This window comes from Amblyomma mixtum, chromosome 1, assembly GCF_055824585.1.
Source record: "Amblyomma mixtum isolate Tamu chromosome 1, ASM5582458v1, whole genome shotgun sequence".
Taxonomy (NCBI): Eukaryota; Metazoa; Arthropoda; class Arachnida; order Ixodida; family Ixodidae; genus Amblyomma; species Amblyomma mixtum.
This window is the reverse complement of record NC_143012.1, coordinates 77,028,581-77,054,093: the sequence shown is the minus strand read 5'-3', so window position 1 is coordinate 77,054,093 and position 25,513 is coordinate 77,028,581. Positions and strand designations below refer to the sequence as shown.

At 51.9% G+C, this 25,513-nt stretch overlaps 2 protein-coding genes across 2 annotated transcripts; both read left to right on the top strand.

The window, feature by feature from the left end:
* The first annotated feature begins 141 nt into the window (after nt 1-141).
* LOC149366832 (uncharacterized) lies at nt 142-2,819 on the top strand. The gene has a single exon (XM_089552578.1). The coding sequence runs from the start codon at nt 249-251 to the stop codon at nt 2,778-2,780; it is 2,532 nt and encodes an 843-aa protein (XP_089408704.1). The 5' UTR covers nt 142-248; the 3' UTR covers nt 2,781-2,819.
* A 1,600-nt stretch (nt 2,820-4,419) lies between these two features.
* On the top strand, nt 4,420-8,456 carry LOC149366831 (uncharacterized). The gene is made up of 3 exons (XM_089552620.1): nt 4,420-5,050; nt 6,400-6,637; nt 7,480-8,456. Exons 2-3 carry the CDS (start codon nt 6,551-6,553, stop codon nt 8,233-8,235), a joined length of 843 nt encoding a protein of 280 aa, XP_089408746.1. The 5' UTR covers nt 4,420-5,050; nt 6,400-6,550; the 3' UTR covers nt 8,236-8,456.
* Nucleotides 8,457-25,513: the final 17,057 nt, after the last annotated feature.

The window sequence follows — 25,513 nt, the reverse complement described above, 5'->3', positions numbered from 1 at the left end:
AGGCGTGGACAACCGAAATTGTCAAACAAGTGGCCGACGCCACAAAAACCGTCGAGTTAGAGGACACAGTTCCCCACTGCGACCGCTACTACGCCCATCTGTGGGAGCGCAAGAAGTTGCTCGAAGCTCTACTTGCCACTCGGAAATGGGACCGCGATATCCGACGTAGACTGGCGCGCGCACACACTAATATCGAGAACTATGCAATCGAACTCACTCGACAGAGCTGGCATAACATTTGTGACCAGATGAACAAGACTCCAAACACTCGTAACACGTGGAACCTCCTTCGACATTTACTCGACCCAGCTGGAGGCAAACTCCAAACACGCCAACAGCTCGAGCGAATCTTCCACCAGTATCCTGGCACGCCAGACGAGCTCAAACAAGAGCTTATAAATACATACATTCGCCCCGAACCAGCAACCAACCTCCCCTTCTATCAGGGCGCTGACAATCCCGGCCTAGACGCTCCAATCACTCTTGCGGAGGTCCGAGCAGAACTAAATCGCCTCAAGACGGCTTCAGCAGCCGGTCCCGACCGCATTTCAAATAAAATGCTTAGGAACCTGGACGACGCATCCATTCATGCTCTTACCGACTATCTTCAAGAATGTTGGGCCAGCGGTACCATCCCTCAGGAGTGGAAATGCGCGAATCTAGTCCTCATCCCCAAGCCGGGAAAACCACCAACCTTGGCCAACCTCCGCCCCATCTCTCTCACGTCCTGCGTTGGGAAGCTGATGGAACACGTTATCCACACCAGACTCTTGAGATACCTCGAGGACAACCATCTACTACCAGACACAATGTTCGGCTTCCGCTCTCATTTAGCGGCCACAGACATTATGCTTCTTCTCCACCATCAGGTGGTCATGAAACGTACACTAGACACGAAAGTCATCGTCGGCCTCGATGTTGCCAAGGCATTCGACAACGTCCTTCATGAAGTGATCCTTCAACAACTTCAGGCTCTCGGTGTCAGACATCGCACGTATGCGTACGTCCGAGATTTCCTCTCCGACCGCACAGTACAACTAAACACCGGCACGGGAGATCCTTCCATCATCTCTCCAGGAAACCGCGGCACGCCCCAGGGCTCCGTGCTTTCGCCGATGCTTTTTAACGTTGCACTAATAGGCCTTCCCAAGCTACTCGCCGACATCCCTCACCTGCACCACAGCATTTATGCTGACGACCTCACACTTTGGATCACGCACGGCAGTGACGGCCAGATAGAGGAGACTCTCCAGACCGCAATCAAACGGATCGGAGATTACCTCATGACAATTGGCCTCACCTGCTCGGCGACAAAGTCAGAGTATATAATCATCCCGTCCCCGGGACGACGCCCTCCAAAGATACATCCTAAGATCAACCTCCAGGTGCAAGGTAACCCGATCCCTCGTACAGATCACATCAGGATCTTGGGCTTACACCTACATGCCAACGGTAGCAACAACACCACGCTCCAACGCATCGACCAGTCGGTGGTACAGATCGGACGCCTCCTTAAGCGAGTTTCCAGTAAGCATCATGGTATGCAAGAGTCCAACCTCCTGCGCCTTGTTCAAGCCTTCATCTGCTCCCGCATCACCTACTCTGCACCCTACCTACGTCTCACTCGTGCCGAAAGCGAACGGCTAGAGGCGTCACTCCGAAAAGCGTACAAGACGGCCTTGGGCCTTCCCATGTCCACAGCTACGCATAAGCTCATGGCTCTCGGAATCTCCAATACCGTGAGCGAACTTATTGAAGCAACCCTCACTGCCCAATACGAGCGGCTCTCACTCACACACGCTGGCCGAGCGGTACTGCAGCAAGTTGGGATCTCCCCGCCGAGAGCGGCCCCAAGTTATGCTGAACTTACCCCGGAATATCGCCAAAATCTCCGCATCCCTCCCATTCCCAAACGGATGCACCCGGAACACCATGCCGAGAGACGGGCCGACCGTGCACGTCAATTCGAGAAACGCTTCAGCGGACGTCCGGACGTCACGTATACGGACGCCTCTTACCATCCCTCGAAGCCAGCGACGGTGGCGGTAGCTCTCGCCCCTCACCGCAGCTGGTACACAGCCTGCAGCATTCGCAATGCAGAAACAGTCACCGCAGCAGAGGAGGTTGCCATTGCGCTAGCGCTAGCTGACCCTAATACCAAAGTCGTCATCAGTGATTCTCAACAGGCTATTCGCAACTACGATGCTGGCCGTATCTCTTGCCAGGCGTTACACATTCTCCTTTCTACTGCACCCTCTTCCAACTCTCGCGTACTTCTTTGGGCCCCAGCCCACGAGTCGCTCAGCGGAAACGCACAGGCGCACACTCTCGCCCGAGATCTCAGCTGCCGAGCACAGTGTATGATCGGCCTCCCTGCTTCCTCTGACACTAATATCTCACGCGCTTCTCTACTCACCACTTACACGGACATACTACAGCACTACCGGCTCGAAAGATGTCTCTATCCTTCCGCACACCGTGATCTAACAAGACGCGAGGCCGTCCAATGGCGCAAACTACAAACTGGCAGTTTTCCATACCCCCTCTTATACAGCAAGATCTTTCCACAACAGATAGACCCCATGTGCAAACACTGCTCAACTCCAGCCACTCTCATACACATGGTGTGGACTTGTACACATTACAACACAAACAACCCAAACACCCCAGAGACGTGGGAGTCTCTCCTGCGTACTTCCGAGCCGGCAGACCAACGCCTCCTTATCCAGCGCGCGGTGGAGGCCGCGACATCCCAAGGGATCCCCGCCGACCTCCTCTAAGCCAGCGCAACCGGTCCTTAGACTGGTCCCCTGTTTTGGGAGCAATAAAAGAATTTACCACCACCACCCCGGAATAGGCACTCCACCCATTGCGCGGCTCTTTAAGAGTGTCTCACCTCTTTTATTAAATAAAGGCTTTTCATCATCATCATCATCGCAATCCTGCAGGTTTAACCAGAACTAAACCACGGCCAATTTTTTCTCTCTAAAGAGCTGCAAGGCGAAAGCTTTTCCTGGCGCATTCTTTCTTTTATATTTTTATATTTAGTTTTTATTTCATTTTTGTGCTGATTTCTTATCCTTTTTGTTTTTTTCTCCTTTTCACATTTTATTATTTGGTTTTATTTCTATTTTCTTATTTTTATTGCTCTTCTATTTTTCCCTTTTCTGTTTTATTTTTTGTTTGTTATGTTTACTTTTTATATTTACTTCCTTCTTTTTTAATTTTCATATTTTATTTTTGCCGCTTTATTTTGTATTTCTGTTTCTTTTCTTACTTTTGTTTTTATTTTTCATTTCTTATTTTCATTTTTATTCCTTTTAATTGATTTATGAAACCCATGCGTTCGCTAGATGCGCCTTTATTAATGCTCAAACCTTGGGCCTTCGCGGCGGAGTGGTAGCGTCTCCGCTCCAAATGCCAAAGGCCCTGGTTTGATTCCCAGCGCTGACGCAGGAGGTAGGTAGGAAAGACTTTTATTGCTCTAGAAAGGTGCTGGTAGCAGACGAAAAAGAAGAGGTCCATCTTCCTTCTTCTCACAGGGTCGGTGCCCCTATTCCAGGGCTCCGCTGAGCTTCGCTGCTCGTTGGGCGTGCTGGATCAGACCTTGTTGGCAACCCAGATCGCCGCTGGAGAGCCGGCTCTCCCACTGTTCTGCACTCGGGTCTTTGCGAAAGTTGTCGTTTTTACTGCATTCCCACGTGATGTGGGCAGTTTCTTTGTAAGTAGTGACGCCGAAACGCGGAAAAATCTGCCGACACGGATGCTAACGACAGTATGGGGCATTAAAGGCTCTCGCCTTAATATCCCGGAGTAGCTTCCTTCTCCGTGGCGTCCACTGATTTCAGCACACATACAAGCACGTTTTGGTCCTAAGCGGGCCACACCGCAATTCCCATATTAAGGCGAAAGCCTTTAATGCTTCATACTGTCGTTAGCAGATGCTGTCAGCAGCCGTGTTGACCGACGCTGTCGGCCGCCGTGTCGACAGACGCGTCGGCAGCGATGTCGAAAGACGCGTCGGCAGCCGTGTCGACAGACGCGTCAGCAGATTTTTCCGCCTTTCGGCGTCACTGCTTAAAAAGAAACTGCGCCAAGGGTGGGAATCGAACCGGAGCCTTTGGCATTTGAAGCGGAGACGCTAACACTCCGCCACGAAGGCTCAAAGTTGGTGCATGAATAAAGGCGCATCTAGTGAATGCATGGGTTTCATAAATAAAATAAAAGGAATAAAGTGAAGGAAAGGAAAAATAAAAAATAAAAATAAAAATCAACAAAAATAAAAACATAATGAAAATAAGTTATGAAAATAAAGATAATAAAAGTGAGAAAAAGAACAAAAATGAATAAGAAATAATAAAAAAAATAAAAAAATAAAAACAGTGTGCCAGGAAACGCTTTCGCCTTGCAGCACTATAGAGAGCCAAAGTGCCCCCTGAATTTTTTTCGCGTCGTCCCCGAGGATGCTGCGGACTGCTGCGCCGGCTTGTCCAGGACCAAAAGTCGCCTTGAGGTCGACCGTGTTTCTTGGTTTCAGCACCACGACGATGTCGTCTCTTTCAATGCGCGGCGTGTTCTGCGGACGCCACCGGAGTTGCTTGGAGCGCTTCGAGGCTGCGTTCAGGGCACTCCCGCCCTGCGTATGCGCAGAGCTAGACGGCGCCTGTTGCTGGGTGGCACCAGCACCAGCGTCCCTCGATGCCGCCGCTGCGTTCTTCTTTCCGCGCCAGACGCGCACCATATCCTGAAAGTATTCGCGCCGAACGGGTGCTAGCGTTCCGTGGACTCCCTGCCAGCGCTACAACACGCTGTGGCGTTCCACTCATGCAGGCGAAGCTTTGTGTGGAAGACGCTTTCGCATCTACGCCCTTTAGACAAAGTGCCCCTGAATTTTTCTCCGACGGCAGACGCTGTAAGTGGAAGAAGAGCGCCACGCGCACGTTCAGAAGGTAGAAGTTCCGGCCATGGAGATCGAGCTTCTGCCGGAGAGCCTTCTCTTGGAGGTGTTCGGGCACCTGACGTCGTTCGACCAAGTTTGCGCCTGCGCGAGGTAAGTCGGCCGTCACTGCTACGCAGTGCATCACCTTCCAGTCGATGCTTCGGTGCTTAGACGAAGCATATTAGGCTAGGGATGCTGGCGCGACACTACATCGCTGAGCACGTATTTCGCTCTCCACTTTATTGATTGTGGCATCAAGCGCTATTGAACGCTTCTTTGTAGTTTATAACGATAGTGTACTTAGTGTCAGCTGTTAACAGCCAGCAGCCTGCTTGATCTTGGATTCACCATTACACTTCAACACATGAAATAAACGAGCGCCCTGCGTAGATATGACGCGTCCCACCGCCTTTGCAGCATCTGAACACTTGAGCGCTGAGGAAAGGCAAAGCAAAATTTTTTTAACAAATGAGATCACATAGATGTTAAAGATGCTCGTGCAGGCTGTTATTGCCGAAAGGCCAGCAGCAGACGTGTGTTCGGACACTCCGTGTGGACCATAGCGTGAGTCGCTTTGGGACGTTAAACCCCATAAACCAAACCAAAAACCAACTGGTGGCAGATAAACGCTGCGTCAGATTTTAAAACAAGGGTGCGGCACAGCAGCTCACGGCCAAATTACCATCGGCATGAAATTCCACATTTTTGAGGCTCATTCTCTTCTGATGCCTGTGTGTGCGTTGCGTTGCCTTCCTCTGCACCCCAGTGGTATATGCACGCCAGGGTTGCCTTGCAGTCACGAGGAAGCTGGTCTTTCTGAGGAGTCTGGCGTGCACCAAACTTATCTGCAAAGGCGCGTAAAGCGGGCAACTACCGATCAGTCAGGATTTTCTAACAAGCTGATCTGCTAAAAGTGCAAGATGTCATTTTTCGGTTTGGTGCCAGTCCGGGGCCTCTCATCCGCACGTACTATGTATTCCCTTGTAGAGTGGCAGAAATCCGAATAATCACCATAGCGAAGACCATGGCGTGGTAGTAGCGACAAACGGTTCTTTCCATATGTCGACGGAGGTGTAAGGTTCGTGTAGCAGGAAACAAACTCAGGCAATATATTCCGCAAACATTCAGAACGTGGGAAATTCCGCTAGCAACGAGGCCATCAGTAAGCGGCAAGAGAACATTATGCCTCCATTCCCACGTCTTTATTTGTAATCTCTCCAGTTCAAAGCGGTGAGGAAAATAACCCCGCCGGAATCCTTGATGTACACCTTGTCTGAATGCTATAGAGGTCAGATCACTCTTAGCCTCAATAGATTCTGGCTCTGCGACGGTGCATGAACGGCTCATGAACATCGGCATTAATGAGCTTTGCCTCTGCTAGAGGTCACGTATACGTTACCGCTGATATATATGTCAAATAAAACAATGCCACAACACTAGCACACGTCTCTTCATTCCAGGGTATGTCGCCGATGGTGGCGTGTGGCACGCGACTTCTCGCTGCGGCGTGTGCTACGCGTGACGTCATTTCCGCTCAAGGCCAGATAGGTGCACAGCCTTCTCGAGGCCCACGTCGACGCCAACATCGTGGAACTGCACATAACCCGTTCCATGGACACATCCACCGCCGAGGAGGAGGAGAGAGACTTTCCGCGAGCGTTCTTCGCCTACCTGGCCGAGCACTGCCCCTCACTCAGGGTGAGCGTTTCATGATGGCAACGCTTAAGGAAGTGTCCCCTCGTTCAAACCCAAGCGCAAAGTTTTATACGATCGCTATGGGACCGGAGTAGTCGAAGTTTAAGCAACTGGTACATTCTGTAACAGAAATAGCGCTTCTTTAACGCCAGCAGTTGCTGTGATCTTCAGTTAACAGGACGTCATAAGCGAAGAAAAACGAATGCTTAGTCATTTTTATCAGGTTGATTTTCCTAATCGATAACCCAGAATTACAAAACATGGATATGCTGCCCTACGATCTAGCATCACTCTCGGCGATGATGATGGTTATAAGTTTTGCTTCCTGCTACTAAAGCAAGCATGAAAGCGGCAGTTAGCCCTGGGATCAGAAACTGCATTTAAATTCGTTTTCATCAATTTAAACGCACGTGGTGACTGAACGCGATTTGATGTTTAGAAAAGGAAATTCTTGATGTGAACGCAGCGCGCAAGCCTGCGGGGTAGCCGAATCGATTTAGGCATAGAAAAACGATGCTGCTTTTTTACCACTCTTGGTGGTTTAACACCTGCTCGGTGACGAAGTTTTTTCATGCTGGAGACCGTTGCCATAGCAACAATATGACGCTCGAGTTGGCCTCCTTCCAGCGGCTATGGGAGGAATTGGGGCTGACATCTGGATTGAATGGGTAATGCGAGATATGAAAGTTTTTCATCTCTAGTCATCCCATACAGCGCTATTGTTGTTCCCCAACAAACTGAAACGTCACTTCTTGATAAACACGCAGCGGATATATACGGGGAATGGCCACTACAAGTGCTATAGCGTACTAAAAGGATCTACAAGTGTCCTCACTTATTCGCAGGTCTTGCACATCACTCGCGGCTTCCTCCCCCTCGCCCGTCACCTTGGAGAAAACAAGGTCACAGTGTGCGACCTGCCACCGACGCTCACTCATCTCTCACTGCGCCAGTCGTGGTTCAGTGCGGAGCAGTTCTTCACCGCCGAAGCGGGCCGTCCATACCCACGTGATCTCCGGCTGCTGGACCTTGCCGTGTGCATATTCGCGTCTGTCATCGGGCTAGCCATGCTGGAGCCGTTCCCGTCGCTTCGTGCGCTTAGCGTCGAAGGCTGCTACCTGTTCAACGACCAACGCCTGGCCAACATACTGCCCGTGATCGCCAACCTCGTTGTCCTGGACATAGAGCGCACGAACGTGACGGACACGGGTGCCGAGATGGTGCTCTTGCACGGTCAGAGCCTGCGTGTTTTGTTCTTGGGACACACGGGATTCACCGGCAAAGCATTCAAATCAATCTACGTGGGAACAAATGGAAGCCTAAGGCTGGGTCTAACACGTCTATGCCTGAAGAACACGTATGTGGGCAAGGAGGGCCTTTACCAACTTGTAAGCATGGCTCCCCGCTTGCAGTGGCTCGCTGTGAGCAGCCACCGCATGACGGAGCGCGTCGCGGAGCGCGTGCGTAATGCCGTGCCCAGTTCTTTGCGCTACTTCGAGGTCTTACCAAGCTCCGAGCAAACAAGTCCCCTCTGCCAGCACTTCACCTGTGACTTCATTAAGAACTTGAAGCTAGGTGCCCCGCCAGGTGAAAACTGCTGAAGCGTCCTTTTTTCTTCTATTGTGTATATGACCTGATTTTTCACCTTCAAGGGAACTCCGTGTGTGACTCTTTGCTCATGTCATTCTGCTGTTCGCCGGTCAATACAATTTTCGATACCCATGAAGGTTTAAACAAACCTTTGCGTTTTACGATTCTTGGGGTAACGATGGCTAAAGAGAGAATACTTCACCGTGTCAAAATATCGCTTAAATGATCAGAAAAAAAAACTGGATTTATATCATTTCGGACAATTACACTTCTTATATATCAATCAATCAATCAATAAATATATCAATCAATCAATCAATCAATCAATCAACCAATCAACTTTATTCAGCATTTTTTGTCCTGAAACAACAGAAAAGAAATGTTAGGGTAGGAGCAAAAAGCCACAAACTCAGTAGCTTGACGGGGCTCCCACCCCTAATTGACAAGGCCAACAGACTGTCACGTTATTACATACATACACACATACACACACATATATATATATATACATATATTCATGGAGGACTTAGAACCAGCGAGAAAAAAGTATGCAAAGGAATGTACAGTAAGATAGGTGCTATATCTGAAATAGTTTTGATGTGAGAAATGAACATGTATCTGTGTTAACTCGTCGCAGACCATTTATGGGCCGCCGCGGTGGCTCAGTGGCTATGGTGCTCGGCTGCTGTCCCGAAAGACGCGGGTTCGATACCGGCCGCGGCGGTTGAATTTCTTTGGAGGAGAAATTCGAGGCCCGTGTACTGTGCGATGTCAGTGCACGTTAAAGAACCCCAGGTGGTCGAAATTTCCGGAGCCCTCCTCTACGGCGTCTCTCATAGCCTTAGTCGCTTTGGGACGTTAAACCCCATAAACCAAACCAAACCAGACTATTTATGATCTGGCAGACACCATAAATGCAATGTTCGGTATGTGGCCTTCGTTTTCAAGGCAAACCGAAATAAATGGTTTACGCGACGGCATTGTTTCATATCATTGAGCTTGGCACTGCGCCTCTTTGTATTCATGAACGCGTCCTCCGGCACAACGTCTTGTCTCAACGTTGGTTAAGCTCCCTGAGGCTCTTTTTCTCTTGTTCACTTTTATGACCGAAGACAGTCAATGAAGATATTCTGTGCCGTTTTTCTCCCCTGTGCGCACCAAAGAGAAATATTGTTTGATCTATCAGCAATATTGGACATAGCAGTTTGTCTCCAAGATTCCACTGAAGCGTTGTTATTTATAGATTCTAATCAAGGCTTAAGTTGTTGATCAGCGACAGTTGATGGCTGATTGGGCCTTCTCCTTCGCTGGTAGCCACACGCCGGGTTGTTCCCGTGTTCGCTGTGCTCACGCGGCGCATTTGTCCTACCGCTTCATAACTCTTCCCTCCACGGCACCCACCCTCTGAATTCTTCCCGTGGTAGCCACCTTCGGGCCTCCCTCACCTTTCCCCTAAACGTGGAGAAGGTGATGTCCCTCTTCACTCTGGCACCTGCCAAGCATGCCAGGTTGCCCGTTATTTTTGCTTCATTTTGTTTTGCGTTTCTTCTTTTGGCAGCCGCCTGCCGGCCTTTCCCTCCTGTTCCCGACAGAAGGAGAGCGGGATTTACCTCTTCCCGCTTTGCCAAGTGCGGCAGGCACTGCACACAAGACTACAATAGTTGGGTTGATATGGTATAACGTCCGAAAGGGACTCACTGTATAAAGATCTCCGCAGTGGTGAGCTCCGGGTAATTTCGACCACATAGGGTTCTAACGGGCACTGACGTCACACAGTACACGGGTTTCCAGTATTTCGCCTGCATCGAAGTGATACCACCGCGGCCGGGATCGAACCCGCATCTTTCTGGACAGAAGTTGAGTGCCACAACCACTGAGCCACTGCGGCGGCCTTCTGTTCATGGCGGTACAACGCACAACCACAGATAAAAAGAATAAAAACTGAGAATACATACACTAGTGTACATCAACGATCATAATAAAAGACCCAAAACACACCCTGAGAAAGAGAATAGTTTTCATTATGCCCGTATCAGGTTTCAAATGCATCACATGCGCCATTTCTGGCCGTGCTCAGCGCCGCTGAAACGCTTTCGCTGTCTAGAGAACATGTTCGTAATCTGATACGTCTATTCTTCGAAGGTCCGAAAAATAACCCGGTAACAGTTTTTCACTAAGTTCTTAACGACGCATTCGTGTCCACACCAGGCCTCTCTCATATGGCTTGTGCTTTTAGTATAATCGCCGTTGGTTTTAGCATAGGATGCTGGTACGCTGCTCGTCTTGGACCCGGAGCCTGGTAAGCTCTCAGGCTTTCTTCTGTGATGCTGAAGGTAGGCATTGGCGTCGAGCTTCTCTTATCCCGTGACCTTTGGGTGCATGGCATCGAGCGTAGTGGCTCCCTCCGTGCTGTGGACGAGCCGAAAAGGTGTTATCCGAGTGGCCTTTACTATAGCGGCTTTGTAGCGGAGTGGAGCGTAAAGGAGGATGACCTCCCAGGCCGTGTACTCTCAGTCGGCATGTCATGCATGTCGGAGATGTCCGCTCAAGAGCTCAGTGGAGCATGTGTCTGTGGAGGACTGTCCGTTCATTTCGTTTTGTTTTATCACCTTAAAGACTCCTTTCGGGGTTTTATATAAGGTGCTGGTTACATATCATAGGGGAGATCACAGCTTTTTGAGTGAGATGGAACAGTCGTCGCTAATGTCGATGGGCAGGAGATGGCAGCAGTGACTGTCCTCTACAGGTTGTCAGATTGTAGCGCTGGATGGCTTGCGTCGTCTCTACCGTAAATGCTGTTCCGCTTCTCGCAATTATTATTTCACGAGGAGAGAGGTCTTGTCGCGGCGGGTTGCGTTTGAGGAAGAGTTTGGACATTTCTTCTGCTGTGCAGTTGCGTTCGCGCTTTGGTTTGGCGCCCTAGGTAAGGGACAGAGAGAGAGAAAAACTTGAATGGTACGGCAAAACAGCGCTGACGGACGGGACGGAAGAAGATGGGACAGACACATCTTCTTCCAGAGAGAGAATTTCAGAGAAAAACTTTACTGTGCACAGGAATTCGGGCCTCTCAGGCCCATGGTGCCCCGCATGGCCCCACCCCCTCAACTCTCTGTGCTTAAAATGTCCATGACGCTGTAGCGCGGGCGGCGACGATCTTTTGTCTTGCTGAGTCCGTGGAGCGTAGCGATGTCTCCCAGTCCTCCCATGTTTGGAGTGGTCCCTGCCCGCCGGGTGGAGGCGAAGCCGGACAGGCAGGGAGGATATGGGTCATGTTTTCCTTCTGTGCATTGCACAGAGGGTAGGCAGGTGGGATGGTTCGCTAGTGGGAGAGTAGAGAGGGGGTTGGTATGGTCCGCATTTGCAGACGGCGCCTTAGGTGTTGCTCCCTGGTAGTAAGGGAGGACTCGGGGGGTTGGTATAATTGTCTTTCGGCATGAGCATTCGCAATGAGTTCAGCGATGGTGCACGCGCGCTCCTTTGAGAAACCTCCCATGAGGTCCGCCTGTGCCCGGTTACTCCACCCTCGGGCTAAAGAATCGGCGGCCTTATTGCCAGCGTTTCCAGAGTGCGCGGGCGCCTAGATGAGCTCAGTGCTGCAGGAAGAGGATAGGTTCTGGGTCAGTATTTGGTAGCTGTCAGCGTAGACTCTGCCTCTAGCATAATTTAGCATTGCAGTTTATCAATCACTGAATAAATAGGTACCACTGGAGCTGCCTGCACAAGCGCTATAGCTATTTCTTTTGCTTCCTCGTGGTTAGTTCCCTGGGGTAATTCCTTTATAATTGTAGGGTTACGCGAAGTGTGCGCAACAGCTGCGGCTCCGTGCTAGTCACATGCAGCATCCACTCATACGGTGTTTTTCATCGCCATATCTTTCATGAAGGGCCACTGCCCTGGCTTCCCGTCCCTCGCGGTATCGGTCGGGTTTGCATGTTACGAGGGAGCGGTGGAATGCGGAGCCTTTGACGAATTTCTTTCCCTAACTGCAGGCATACTCTTTAAACTCCAAATTCGCATCCCAGCTAATCATAACTCCCTAGGTTAGGCAGTCAGCCGCCGCAAATATACTTTTGTTTTCGAACGATGACGTCGTAATGAGAACCGCAAGGTTCCGGGCTAGCTGGTGGTGCATTTAAATGGAAGAAACAACGCGAAGAAACACGGACACACGAAGAGAGCGCTCGTGTGTGTGTCGTTTCTTCGTGTGTCCGTGTTTCTTCGCACTGGTTCTCCCTTTTAAAAGCGTCGTAAGAAGGTGTGGGAGTTCTATGCTGATCTTCTGGAATGGCCTTATTTGTTATGGGATTAACATGACAACTCCTGCTGGCTTAGTAGGTGCTATTCTTCGTCGCTCAAAAACTTCAACACGCATTTTACGTAATGTGCGGCATCGGTTGATACTGGTGTTAGGTAGTACTTTAGTTGGAAGTACTACCCGCAGATAAACAAGAGTTGCCTAGCGGTCGGATCGTCGTGGGAGGCCTGCGTATTTTCTTCGCAAAGACCGTTGGGAACCACGAGAAGGTACGTGGTCTTTGGGGGGCAATAGTTGTTAACGAGAATCCTCTTCCTCTTTTCCTCTTTTACTCGCACCTTACGGCGCTGTTCAAGTGTGCAGCTGAGATGTTAAGACAGGTACTGCGCTATCTTCCATTCCTTAATAACCAATTATTATTTTTATTATTCTTAGCGAGACCATCTTTCTTTACGAACTATGGATATTGGCGCCTGCAGACATCGGCGGGTGGGGCTGTTTTGCCTTCTTTATACTGGACAATATTCAGCTGAGTGTCATAGTGCTGCGATGGTTTGAAATCGCTTGCGCTTAATGGTCCCATGAAGGCGTATTCATCTTCATCTTTTGGTGGCGCGTCGGCGAGGTCTCGTGACAGGCTTCATTGATAAACTCGGCTGCATTGATAAAATCGGTAAATTAGTTTTCTTGAGGAAACGAAATGGCCTAGTATCTCTCTCACTGATCTCGTGGACACCTGAACCGCGCCGTAAGGGAATGGAGGAAGGTGGAAGGGAAAGAAGAAAGCGAGAAAGAGGTGTCGCAGCGGAGGTCACTGGTATAATTTCGACCACCTGGGGATCGTTAACATGCACTCACATCGCACAGCACACCGGCGCGTTTTAAGGCGGAAGCCTTTAATGCCTCGCTGTTGTAAGCAGTATTTGTCGACAGAAATGTCACGCTTTTCTATTGGCCGAAATGGTCATGACGTCACAGTGCGCGAATTTCAAACGGGGCCAATTGTACTTTGACTAGTGAAGATGCAACCAATTAAAGGGATGGTGTATTGATGCTGCAAGGAAGTGGGACTCAGTTTAGTTAATTAACCAGTTAGGCTAATTAACGATTCTAGTCAGACCAGATAAATTAAAAAAACCGAGTAGAAAATTGGCCGAGTTGGGGAATCGAACCAAGGTCTCCGGAATGCGAGACGAGCACGCTAACCGCTCCCATGACAGCTTGGTGGTTTGGAATGAACAAAGGCGCGTCTAGTGAATACGGTGTCTTCGTTAACTCCCATCTTCCTAATCGTCGGCGATTTCAACGCCCCGAGCAGGCTATGGGGATACCCCCGGGAGGACAGGCCTGGGAGGAAGCTTGCGGAACTTCTTTCCACACTTGGACTCACCCTGCACACTGACCCCGCCAACCTAACACGTGTCGGCAATTCCATTCAACGAGATACTTGCCCGGACCTCACATTTACACGCAACATACGACATGCCGACTGGCTGAATACAGAGGACACTCTAGGTAGTGATCACTGTATAATCAACACAACCATTTACATGCGTCCCCTGAAACGCCTACTAAAACAAGCTCGTACCCCTGACTGGACGACTTTCCGCACCTCTCTACCTATTGTAGACCCCCTCCAGTGGGGATACGACGCCTGGTCCAGATCGCTCACGTCTACACTCACACAGCATGAACAGCAGATACAGCTCACAGAAACACAAACAGACGTGGACAACCACCTTCTCCACCTTTGGGAGGCCCGTCGCAGCCTCACGAAGCGATGGAAGAAACAGAAACATAACAGACGCCTAAAGAACCGCATCCTCGAACTCACACAACAGGCAGCGGAATATGCTACTCAGCTAGCCGACACTAACTGGGTGGACCGGTGGAACGCGGCTGCACGCCAGATGTCTGGACGCAACACGTGGCGCCTGTTCCGCGCTCTCATCGATCCAATACAAACACGCACAGAAACCCAACGCCAATTACATAGGGCCTTGCACAACTTTACAGGAACGACAAAACAACTAGCGCACACGCTCAGGGATCGCTACCTGTGCACCACTAAGGACCCCCGGCAGGCGGCGTACTCGTATGCAGGCGAAGAGAACACGGAGCTGGACAAGCCGTTCCAGCTCCACGACCTCCGGGCGGCCTTGAGCAAAATGAAGCGGGGCACTGCACCCGGGCGCGACAAGGTTACGGTCAAGCTCTTGGCCAACCGTCCCGACGCAGCCTACGCCGCGCTCCTCAAATACATCAATAGCATTTGGGACGGAGAGACTCCTCTCCCTCTCGATTGGAAATCGGCTCTCGTGACCTTTATTCCGAAGGCCGGCAAACCTATTGATGTGGAGAACCTTCGCCCCATCTCCCTCACGTCTTGTGTCGGCAAGCTGATGGAGACGATGGTGCGCGACAGACTCTCCGATTTTCTCGAAACACAGCACACTTTCGCGGACACCATGTTTGGTTTTCGCCCTCACAAGTCTGCACAGGATATACTTCTGCAGCTTAACCACAACATCTTAGATCCTGTCGAATGTCCCCACAACGACAAGGTGGTCCTGGCCTTGGATCTTAAAGGCGCATTCGACAACGTCAAACACGAAGTAATCCTGGACCACCTCAGTAACACCAACTGTGGCCACGAAACATTCAACTACATAAAACAATTTCTTACAGACCGTCAAGCCTACATACGCATACAAGATGCGGAACACGGGCCATACACCATCGGCTCGAGGGGAACATCTCAAGGCGCGGTCCTGTCTCCCCTCCTCTTCAATTTGGCAATGCTTCATCTTCCCTTCAAATTGTCCTCTTTGCCCGGGATACATCACGCTCTTTATGCGGATGACATTACAATCTGGGCCACGCAAGGTAACCTGGGCCACATGGAATCCTGCCTGCAAGCAGCGGCGACCCTAGTCGACGACTACGCGGCCTACTGCGGACTCCAGTGCGCCCCGTCTAAATCAGAATTTGTGCACTTACGTCCCTCCCCTCGGGACACGACACCGCTTTGCATCAGTCTCCCCTCGGGACCGATCCGGGAGTCCAAGGAGATCCGCGTCCTTGGTCTCTTCATACACCACCAACGCAGAGTCGACACCACCCTAGCCAAACTTCGCACGGTGGGAGACCAGGTGGGCCGCATGGTCCGCCGGGTCTCCAACAAGCGGGGCGGATTACGAAGCAAGGATGCACTGCGGCTTGCCCATGCTTTCGTAACGAGTAGAATCCTCTACTCAACCCCTACTTGCACCTGCGCAAACATGATGATGACCAACTGGAGGTCATCCACCGGAAAGTCATCAAGCGGGCTCTCGACCTCCCGGCCACAACGTCCAACCAGCGACTTCTGGCCTTGGGCGTGGTGAACACATTTCGGGAGCTTCGAGAGGCCCACTTAGTCAACCAATACACGCGTCTTGCACAGACCACGTCCGGTCGCCGCCTCTTGGACCGGCTACACATCAAACACGACTGCCACATTGAGGAAAGGGAGAGAGTGCCAGAACCCTGGAGACGCGCCCTCCGGGTCCGACCCCTTCCCCGCAACATGTCCAGAGAAGACCATAGCGGTCGTCGCCAGGCGCGCGCGGAAGCGTTGGCGCGATACTATGGTAACCAAGAACATGTGTATTACGTAGACGTTGCCGGCCCACACCACGGGGTGTGGTACACGGCCGCAGTCGTACACAACACAAACACAGTCAACGGGCTCACTTTCAAAGCCTACAGCGCAACACACGCGGAGGAGATTGCCATTGCTCTTGCTCTCACTACTCCCAAGTCGAAACACATCATCACCGACTCGCGAGGGGCCTGTCGGAACTACGAGTTGGGCTGGGCTCCCCCGCTTGCCTGGCGCATACTGGAATATAGCTGTCGATCTGAAGATCCAACTCCACGCAACCTGATTTGGGCCCCCGGTCACCAGGGACTCCAGGGAAACGAACAGGCCGATCAGGCCGCCCGCGCACTCTCTCCCCGGGCTATCTCCCTGTCCTTGGAAGGGTACTCCCAATCAGACAATCTGGCCATTACATTCAAACAAATCACCGATTACTACAAGGAGGAGCACCGGCGCTACCCGGCCCCTTGTAAGGGTCTGGATCGCGCTGACGAGCGCCTCCTCATCAAAATTCTTACTAACACTGTACTGTGCCCGGCGGTGCTTAAATATTTCAATACATCCTTTGATGGCGCGTGCCAGTTCTGTGGGGAGGTGGCTGACACCTTCCACATGGTTTGGGCGTGTCAGTCAAACCCATCTATCCCCCCCAACCCCAACCCCAGCAGAGAGGACTGGGAGGCGGCCCTGCTCGGCTGTCAGGACCTAAAGACCCAAAAGGCCTTGGTTCACCGGACGCGGGCGGCGTTGCTTGCCAATGGGGCCCCGGAATAGGGGCTCCACCTAGTATTGTTAGGGGAAAGGGCCAATAGGGCCTACCCCAATCACCTCTCTGTAAATATTTATTGTATTATAAATGTTTTTCACCACCACCACCGATACGGTGAGGTTCATGTGTCCACCGAGATATGCGAGGCAGATACATTTCCTTTCCTCAAAACCATATTAGCGATGAGCAGGTAGGTAGGTAGGTAGGAAAGACTTTAATTGCTCTAGAAAGGTGCTAGTAGCAGACGAGAAAGAAGAGGTCCATCTTCCTTCTTCTCACAGGGTCGGTGCCCCTATTCCGGGGCTCCGCTGAGCTTCGCTGCTCGTTGGGCGTGCTGGATAAGACCTTGTTGGCAACCCAGATCGCCGCTGGAGAGCCGGCTCTCCCACTGTTCTGCACTCGGGTCTTTGCGAAAGTTGTCGTTTTTACTGCATTCCCACGTGATGTGGTACAACGATGGTTTGCTACCACACCACGGGCAAGTGTCCCGATATTGCGTCGGGTAAATCTTGCTAAGGATATGCAGGTTTGGGAATGTTCCTGTCTGCAATCTTCGCCAATACACTGCCTCTAGTTGATTTAGATCAGGATGAGGCGGCGGATAGCGGATCCGTACCCCCTTATAGTAGTTCAGAATGTCTGAGTACGTAGGGCTGACTCGGTCGGGTAGATCGTCCGATTGGGAGGAAGCTCGGCTCGTATACCCTCGAGCTACCTCGTCGGCGCGTTCGTTCCCGGCTATGTCGGTGTGTCCTGGCACCCAGTAAATGCTGTGTGTGACTTTTGGTGGGGTCGCGCTCTGGAGGAGCCGGAGCGCGGCGCGACCTATGCGGCCGTTCATGTAGTTACGGCACGCTTCTCTCGAATCTGTAAGGATGGTAAGGGACATGTTGCTTCGATAACCGGCTACCGCCGCTAGAGCTACGGCCAGCTCCTCCCCTTCGGTTACCGTGCAATCCCTAACTGAGGCGCTAGCTAATTCCTTTAAGTTCGAATCAATAACTACCGCCACTGTGCTGTTATGTGAGCTTCCTGTATACGGAGCCGCGTCCGTGTATACCGTTGTGGATTTTGTAGCTAGATTTTGTTGTACATACCTCGCCCGGGCTGCCCTACGGGCCGCATGCAAGTTGGGGTCAATTCGTAAAGCCTAACTGGCGGTGGCGTTTTGAGGACTCCGTCGCAGCGTTGCAAGATGCTGTCACGTTCCACACTGAGAGGCGAAGCTCGACGTCTTAACGACACATCAGTGACACAAGCAGCAGCACCGCGCTTAAGGGTTTCGCCTCACAGCACTTTAGGTCAAAAAAGTGCCCCCCTGAATTTTATTGGGAAAGCAGTACTAGCACTTTCAAGCCTTCGCGTGACCCGGCCGCAGTTACGATCGACCTTTAGCGGAGTGAATATGGGCGACCAACTCGCGCCTTCGATAGCCCGGCCCTACCTTATCGCATTTACCAAAATTGTAGCCGAGACTCGGATCCCGCGCACCGATCTCTCGTTTGGGCTCCAGGTCACCAAGGCGTCCACGGAAATGAGGCAGCCGACGCCGCCGCCCGCGCGCTCTATCTCCGGGCATTTCCCACGGGACCCGATGCCGACCAGGACACTGATTTCAATCCGATTTATACTTTTAAAGAAATATGCGAGTATTACAAATCCATGCACCAAACTCTTCCCACCCCGTGCAAAGGGCTGGGGAAGGTCAACGAGCGGGTACTCCTGCGCCTGCTCACCAACACGATGCTGTGCCCGGCAACTCTGCAACGTTTCGATCCTCAATTCGACGGGCGGTGCTCACACTGTGGGGAGGTGTCTCACACTTACCACATGGTGTGGGCCTGCCAGCAGAACCCATCCCTACCCCCTATCCCAAACCCCACCCGAGAGGACTGGGAGGCGACCCTGTCCGGTTGCTGCACCCTCGAGGCCCAAAGGGCCTTAACGCAGCGCGCCCGGGCTGCGGCAAACGCCAATGGGGTACCTGTCTAGGCATCCCACCTAGTGGTTGTAAGGGCGTGACCCTTCAGGTCACGACCCCCAACACCTCTCCCTGATTTAATAAATGTTTTCACCACCACCACCAGCAGTTACGCCGCGCCGGGCACCTGTGGCGCTACTGCCGCTGTGACGTCATACCAGCTGTAGATTGTTTTCTGCTCTCAGTCGCAACAACATCAAAAATAAAAATAAAAAAATTACCGAAGACGCCTTGAGCCGTCGCACAGCGGCAGCCGGTAGCCACCCGTGACCTGTATAAGCGGCGCACTGGGTTCCTTCAGTTGGAGGCGCTGCGTTTTAGCTTTCGAAACCTATCAGGCTTAACCAAAGCTAAGCCCCCGGCAATTTTTTTTCGAAAAATATGTTCCTCGACCTGAAACTATCTCCCTCCTTACCCTCAGAGGAAGGAAAGTTCTTTCCCTCTATTTTTTTTTTGCTTTCCCTCTCCATCAAAATGCGACCGCAGCGGTCGGGTTCGAACCCAGGTACTCCGGCTCAGTAGACGAGCGCCTTAACCACTGAGCCACCGCGGCGGGTATCCCACATTGGCATAGCCTTAATTACGCTTCCTCGTCAACCGTAGAATGTAGAAGCCATGAATCACAGTGGTTCTGAGGGAATTAAAGGAGCGGTAACTGCTACTTCTCGGTGGGCACTTCAACCGTACCAAGTGCTTGTAAAGATGGTCCGTTACGGGCTGATTTAACCATACCTCCTGTCCCTTCTAAATAAATGTTTTCACCACCACCACCATTAAGAAGGCAGGTGAGGGAGGTGAAATATATGAAAAAAATTCTGGCGGCACTTTGACTGTTTAAAGTGCGTAGAGGCGAAATCGTTTTCCGCACCACTTTGCCTATGTGACACTGGTGACGTCACCACCGGATGACGCCACACATAATGGATGACGAAGTAATGGCAGATTACTAATTAATGGCTAATTACTGATTAATCACTCAGCACTAATTGACTGCTAATTAATGGCGCTTAAGCTTCGCCTATAGGAGTGGAACGCGACAGCGTGTTGTAGCGCTGCCAGGGAGTCCACGGAACGCCACCATCCGTTCGGCACGATGCCTTGCCTTTGAACGCAACGCTTTTTGAAGAAAGGTCATCTCGGTGTGCACCTTAACCGCACCGTACAGGAAGGGAGGAAGTGGCAGTGAAAGAAGAAAAAGGGTCGCTAATGAAGAAACTAAAAATTGTATTTGAGGAAAGGAAATTACGCAGTAACTGTCTCAGATATCTCGGTGGACACCCGTGAAAACGCGGACACATCAGTCGACACGGCTGCCTACACGGATTGCTAACGACAGCATGAGGCATTAAAGGCTTTCGCCTTAAAAGAAGAGAGAAAGGATGGGCACATCACCTCGCTATGAAAATTGGTTTCCCAGGAAAGGAAATGACGCAGTGGCTGTCTCACATATCTCGGTGGACACCCGAACCCCGCCTTAAGGGAAGGCATAAAGGAGCGGATGAAAGAAGAATGCAAGAAAGAGGTGCCATAGAGGCCGCGCTGTCGTAACCACGTCTGTGCCAGAGTGTTGCGTGTTTGTTATCTAGGGAGGGGTGGGGCGGGGGGGGGGGGTAGAGCTGGCGCGAGGCTCTGTATGCCTGGGTCAGCTAACTGAATGTGTGCATGCGCTCCTTCGTGAATCCTCGATCTGAGGCCACCTGAGCCCGGTTAAAGAACCTCGGGCTAAAAGGTTGGCAGCCTCGTTTCCGGGATTCCCGGAGTGCGCAGGCACCCATATCAGCTCCACATGGCGGGGCGGGGGTGCATCGGGCGAGTCCAGCATGCCAAAAGCAGGGACATAAACTCGGCCTCGAGCAAAATTTAAAATCGCAGTTTTAGAGTCACTTAAAATATACCGCGCCTCCGAGCGAGCGATAGCAACTGCAATGGCGGCTTCCTCTGCAGCCTCTGGGGACGTGTCTGGAGGGAGAGGTAGTGTGAGGTGGGTGGATGAAGAGTCCACCACAGCTGCTATCGCTTCATCACCCGTGCAGGCAGCGTCCACCATTACGGCTTCCGGCTAGGGGCCGTACGAACGCTGGAGTGTGTTCGCACGGGCTCTGCGGCGCTGCTCATGGTGGGACGGGTGCATATTCCTCGGGGGGCGGCGTAATGAGAAGCTCCCGGTGAAGGGGTCGTGAGATGGCGAGAAGGGTTGGGTCGTTGGCCGGTATTCTGATGCCGAGGGAGTCCAGGATATACCGACCTGTGGAAGTTTGTGTGAGCCTGATGTATTCGACCTGTCGGTGGGCCTCCACCAGTTCCCCGATCGTGTTGTGGAGGCCCAGGCCTGGTAATTTTTCTGTGGGTGCTTTGAGGGGAAGATGAAGTGCTACTTTGAATGCCTTGCGAATCAAAGCATCCAAAGCGTTTATATCATGTTTGGATAGAGTTAAGTATCGGGTAATGTACAGCACAGGGCTGAGGACAAAGGCATGAATGAGGCGACATAGGTCGCGCTCCTTTATGCCTCTATGACGTCCCGAAACCCTGCGGATGAGATGCGATATCGGGCCTAGAGCCTGCTTGAGTTTCTTGAGGTTAGTGGTGTTTTTGCCATCGTTCTGGATGTGCAGGCCCAATACACGGAGGGTGCCAACCTCAGGTATCGGGTCACCATTGAGTTCAATGGCAATGGGGGAGCGGGGACAGTAGAGAGTGCCCCCTGAATTTTTAAGGACATGTGAAAGGCACTGGCCATCGCTGCATTATCACGCACAGTTAAAGACAGAATTTCGCATCAAAGCTGCTACCTCGTGTGCTTCATAATCAGAGCAGAGGATGGGGATGGTGTCGCTGTGGAAGCCATGCCCTTTAATGTAGATTTCAGAAACCCACTGTTCAGGCCGCTGCATTCACGATGGCCTCAGCACAGGTCACCGTAGGGACACCAGACTCTGAATGATATACTACCCTCGCATCTGAAAGCCTCATTAATATAACTGTCGCCCAAGAGAGAGCCGCCACAGGAACATATGATTTCCGATAGTATTGTATTTTGGAGCAAAAATGGGAACGGCGGGAGCAAATTATGTTCCATAATGACTCAGGAAATGCAAGGCGCAATGCTTTTTAGAGCCGCCATCGTGCTGGGCTGCACATGCTGCATAAAATTGTTAAAACGGTTGTTTAATAGCACAACACAGCGCAGAATAGATCTCGCATTTTATAGGCGCGTTTAAATGCATCATCGCTACACATTTATCCGTGGTTGCGACAGCGAGGCGTCCGCGGCACCTCTTTCTTCCATTGTTCTGCCACCCGCTGCTTTACGCCTTCCCTTACGGAGCGGTTCGGGTCTTCACCGAGATATGTGAAACAGTCACTGCGTCATTTCCTTTCCTGAGGAACGAATTTTCATAGCGAGGTAATGTGCTCATCCTTTTAATCTTTTGCATATATTTCACCTCCCTTACCCGCCTTCTTTAACGGTGGTGGTGGTGAAAGTATTTATTAGGAAGGCACAGGATGTATATATGGATCAGTCCGTAAAGGGCCGATCCTTACAAGCACTTTGATACGATTGAAGTCCCCACCGAGAAGTAGCACTTACCGCGCCTTTAATTCCCTCAGAACCATTGGTATTCGTGGCTATGACGTTCGGCAGGTGACGAGGACGCGAAATTAAGGCTACGCCCGTGTGGGATACCCGCCGCAGTGGTTATGTAGTTAAAGTGTTCGTCTACCGAGCCGTAGTACACGGGGTCGAAACCGACCGCTGCGGTCCCATTTCGATGGAGACTGAAAGCAAAATGCGCCCGTGTGCTGTGCCATATGCGATGTCAGTGCAAGTGAAAGATCCCCAGGTGGTCGAAATTAATCCGGTGACCGCCACTACGACAACTTTTCTCTTTCTTCTTTCACTTCCACCTTCTTGCCTTCTTTTAGGGCGCACTTCAGGTGTCCACGAAATATGTGAGAGACATATTACGCCATTTCGTTTCCTCAAAAACACCAATTTACCTATGCGGTGTCTTCGTTCGCTCGCTCCCATATTCCTCTCTTTCCTTACGGCGAGGTTCACATGTCCACGGCGATATGCGAGACAAATGCATTTCCTTTCCTCAAAAACCAAATTACCGTCGAGCAATGGTGGTGGTGGAAAACATTTATTTACACATGCACATTCCGCGCCAAGCGGTTCGGGGATGGTGGTGGTGGAAAACATTTCTTTACACATGCACTACTGGAGGTATTGCATGAGCTGACCCAGAGGGGGCCAGCCCTTACAAGTACTAGGTGGAGGTCCCTATTTCGGGACCCCAGGGGCGTCGGCCGCCGCCCGGGCTCGCGCGACGAAGGCCCGTTGGGCCTGCAGGTCAGAGCAGCCGAGCAGGGTCGCCTCCCAGTCCTCCCGGGTTGGGTTAGGGTGAGGGGGGATAGCAGGGTTGGAGGGGCAAGCCAACACCATGTGGTAAATTTCCGAAGACTTCTCCGCACAGTGGAGGTGGTGGTGAAAACATTTATTACGAATGAGAGGTATGTTTGGATCAGCCCGGAAGGGACCGATCCTTACAAACACTAGGTGGAGGTCCCTAGTACGGGACCCCAGTGGCGGTTGCCGCCGCCCGGGCGCGCCCGACTAAGGCTTGTTGGGCCTGTAAGTCGTGGCAGCCGAGCAGGGTCGCCTCCCAGTCCTCCCGGGTTCGGTTGGGGATGGGGGGAATAGCGGGGTTGGAGGGGCAGGCCCACACCATATGATAAGTGTCAGAAGACACTGCACTACAGTGGGGGCAGCTGCCGCTAAAGGAGGAGTCAAAATGTTTTAGCGCTGCCGGGCACAGCAATGTATTGGTGAGAAGGCGGAGAAGGAGCCGCTCATCCGCCTTCTTCAGGCCTTTACATGGGCTAGGGTAAAGGCGATGACAATTTTGATAATATGTTGTAATATCTTTGAATGTATAGACCGGATTAAAATCGGGCTCCTGATCGGACGGGGAGGAGAAAACAGCCCGGTGAGAGAGCGCCCGGGCGGCTGCGTCTGCTGCCTCGTTTCCTGCCAACCCCTGATGAGCAGGTGCCCATATGAGGTAACGGTGTGCGGGGTCCGTATCCCGTATGCAATTTTGGTATATTCGATAGGCTAGGAAGGGAGTGCAGCCTTGTTCGACGTTCCGACAGGCCCCTCGCGAGTCGGTGATTATGTATTTTGAATTGGAATGTGAGGCCGCGAGAGCAATCGCGACCTCTTCTGCTTGTGTTGCACTGCGGGCTCTGAAAGTTAGGCCGTTAACTGTGTTGCTGTTGTGAACTACCGCGGCCGTGTACCATCCCCCGTGGTGAGGGCCGGAGGCGTCCACGTAGTATACACCTGTTTTGTTGCCATAATATCGGGCTAGCGCTTCCGCTCGTACCAGGCGCCGACCATTATGGTCTTCATGTGACATGTTTGCTGGAAGAGGCCGCACGTGGAGGGCACGTCTCCACAGTTCCGGGATGCGAAACCTGTCTTCCATTGGAGGGGTGTGTTGGATATGGAGTCGAGCAAGAAGGCGGCGACCCGACTCCGTTAGCGACAAGCGCGTGTACTGGTTTGTAAGGTGCGCCTCCCGGAGTTCCCGGAAAATATTCACCACCCCAAGAGCCATAAGCCGGCTGTTTGAAGTAGTGATGGGGAGGTCAAGGGCACGTTTAACAATTTTGCGAAGGATGACCTCAAGGGCGTCCTCCTCTTGTTTCCGTAGGTGGAGATAAGGAGTCGAATAGAGAATTCGACTAGTTACGAAGGCGTTTGCCAGCCGCAAGGCATCCTTACTTCGTAACCCTCCGCGTTTGTTGGAAACCCGGCGGACCATGCGGCCCACCTGGTCCCCCACCTTTCGGAGTTTGGCCAATGTAGTGTCTGGCCGCCTGTGTTTGTGGATGTAGAGTCCGAGTACCCGTATCTCATCACTTTCGCGTATGGGACCACTCTCAAGAGAGAGAGATATTTTAGTTGTGCACTTCTGTGAGGGGCGGAGGTGCACAAATTCCGATTTTTGAGGGGAACATTGAAGACCGCAGCGGCGGGCGTAGCGGTCTACTATCGTCGCCGCTGTTTGCAGGCTGGTTTCAATGTCTCCTGTGCTGCTCTGCGTGGCCCACAGAGTGATGTCATCGGCGTACAGGGCGTGCTGCACGCCGGCGACACCAGCCCTGCTCGACGTTCCGACATGCCCCTCGCGAGTCGGAAATAATTGTTTTCGAATTGGAATCAGATGCAGCCAACGCAATGGCGACCTCCTCCGCGTTTGTTATGTCACGGGCTGGGAAAGTAAGGCCGTTCACTGTTTTGGATTTGTGGAGGACTGCGGCCGTGTACCATCCCCCGTGGTGGGGGCCGGAGGCATCCACGTAGAATACGCCGGGTTTCGATCCATAGTGGCGGGCCAGGGCTTCCGCCCGCGCCAGGCGCCGGCCATTATGGTCTTCACGGTTCATGTTCGCGGGAAGAGGGCGCACGTGGAGGGCGCATCTCCACTGGGATGGAATACGTACGCGCTCTTCCATAAGAGCAAGCAAGCGTCGAGCAAGCAGTAGAGCCGGGCATGCGGTGGCGTTCTGCGGGCTCCGTGGTAGCGCGACAAGACGCTGTCGCGTTCCTTTTTTATTGCGGTTTGCTG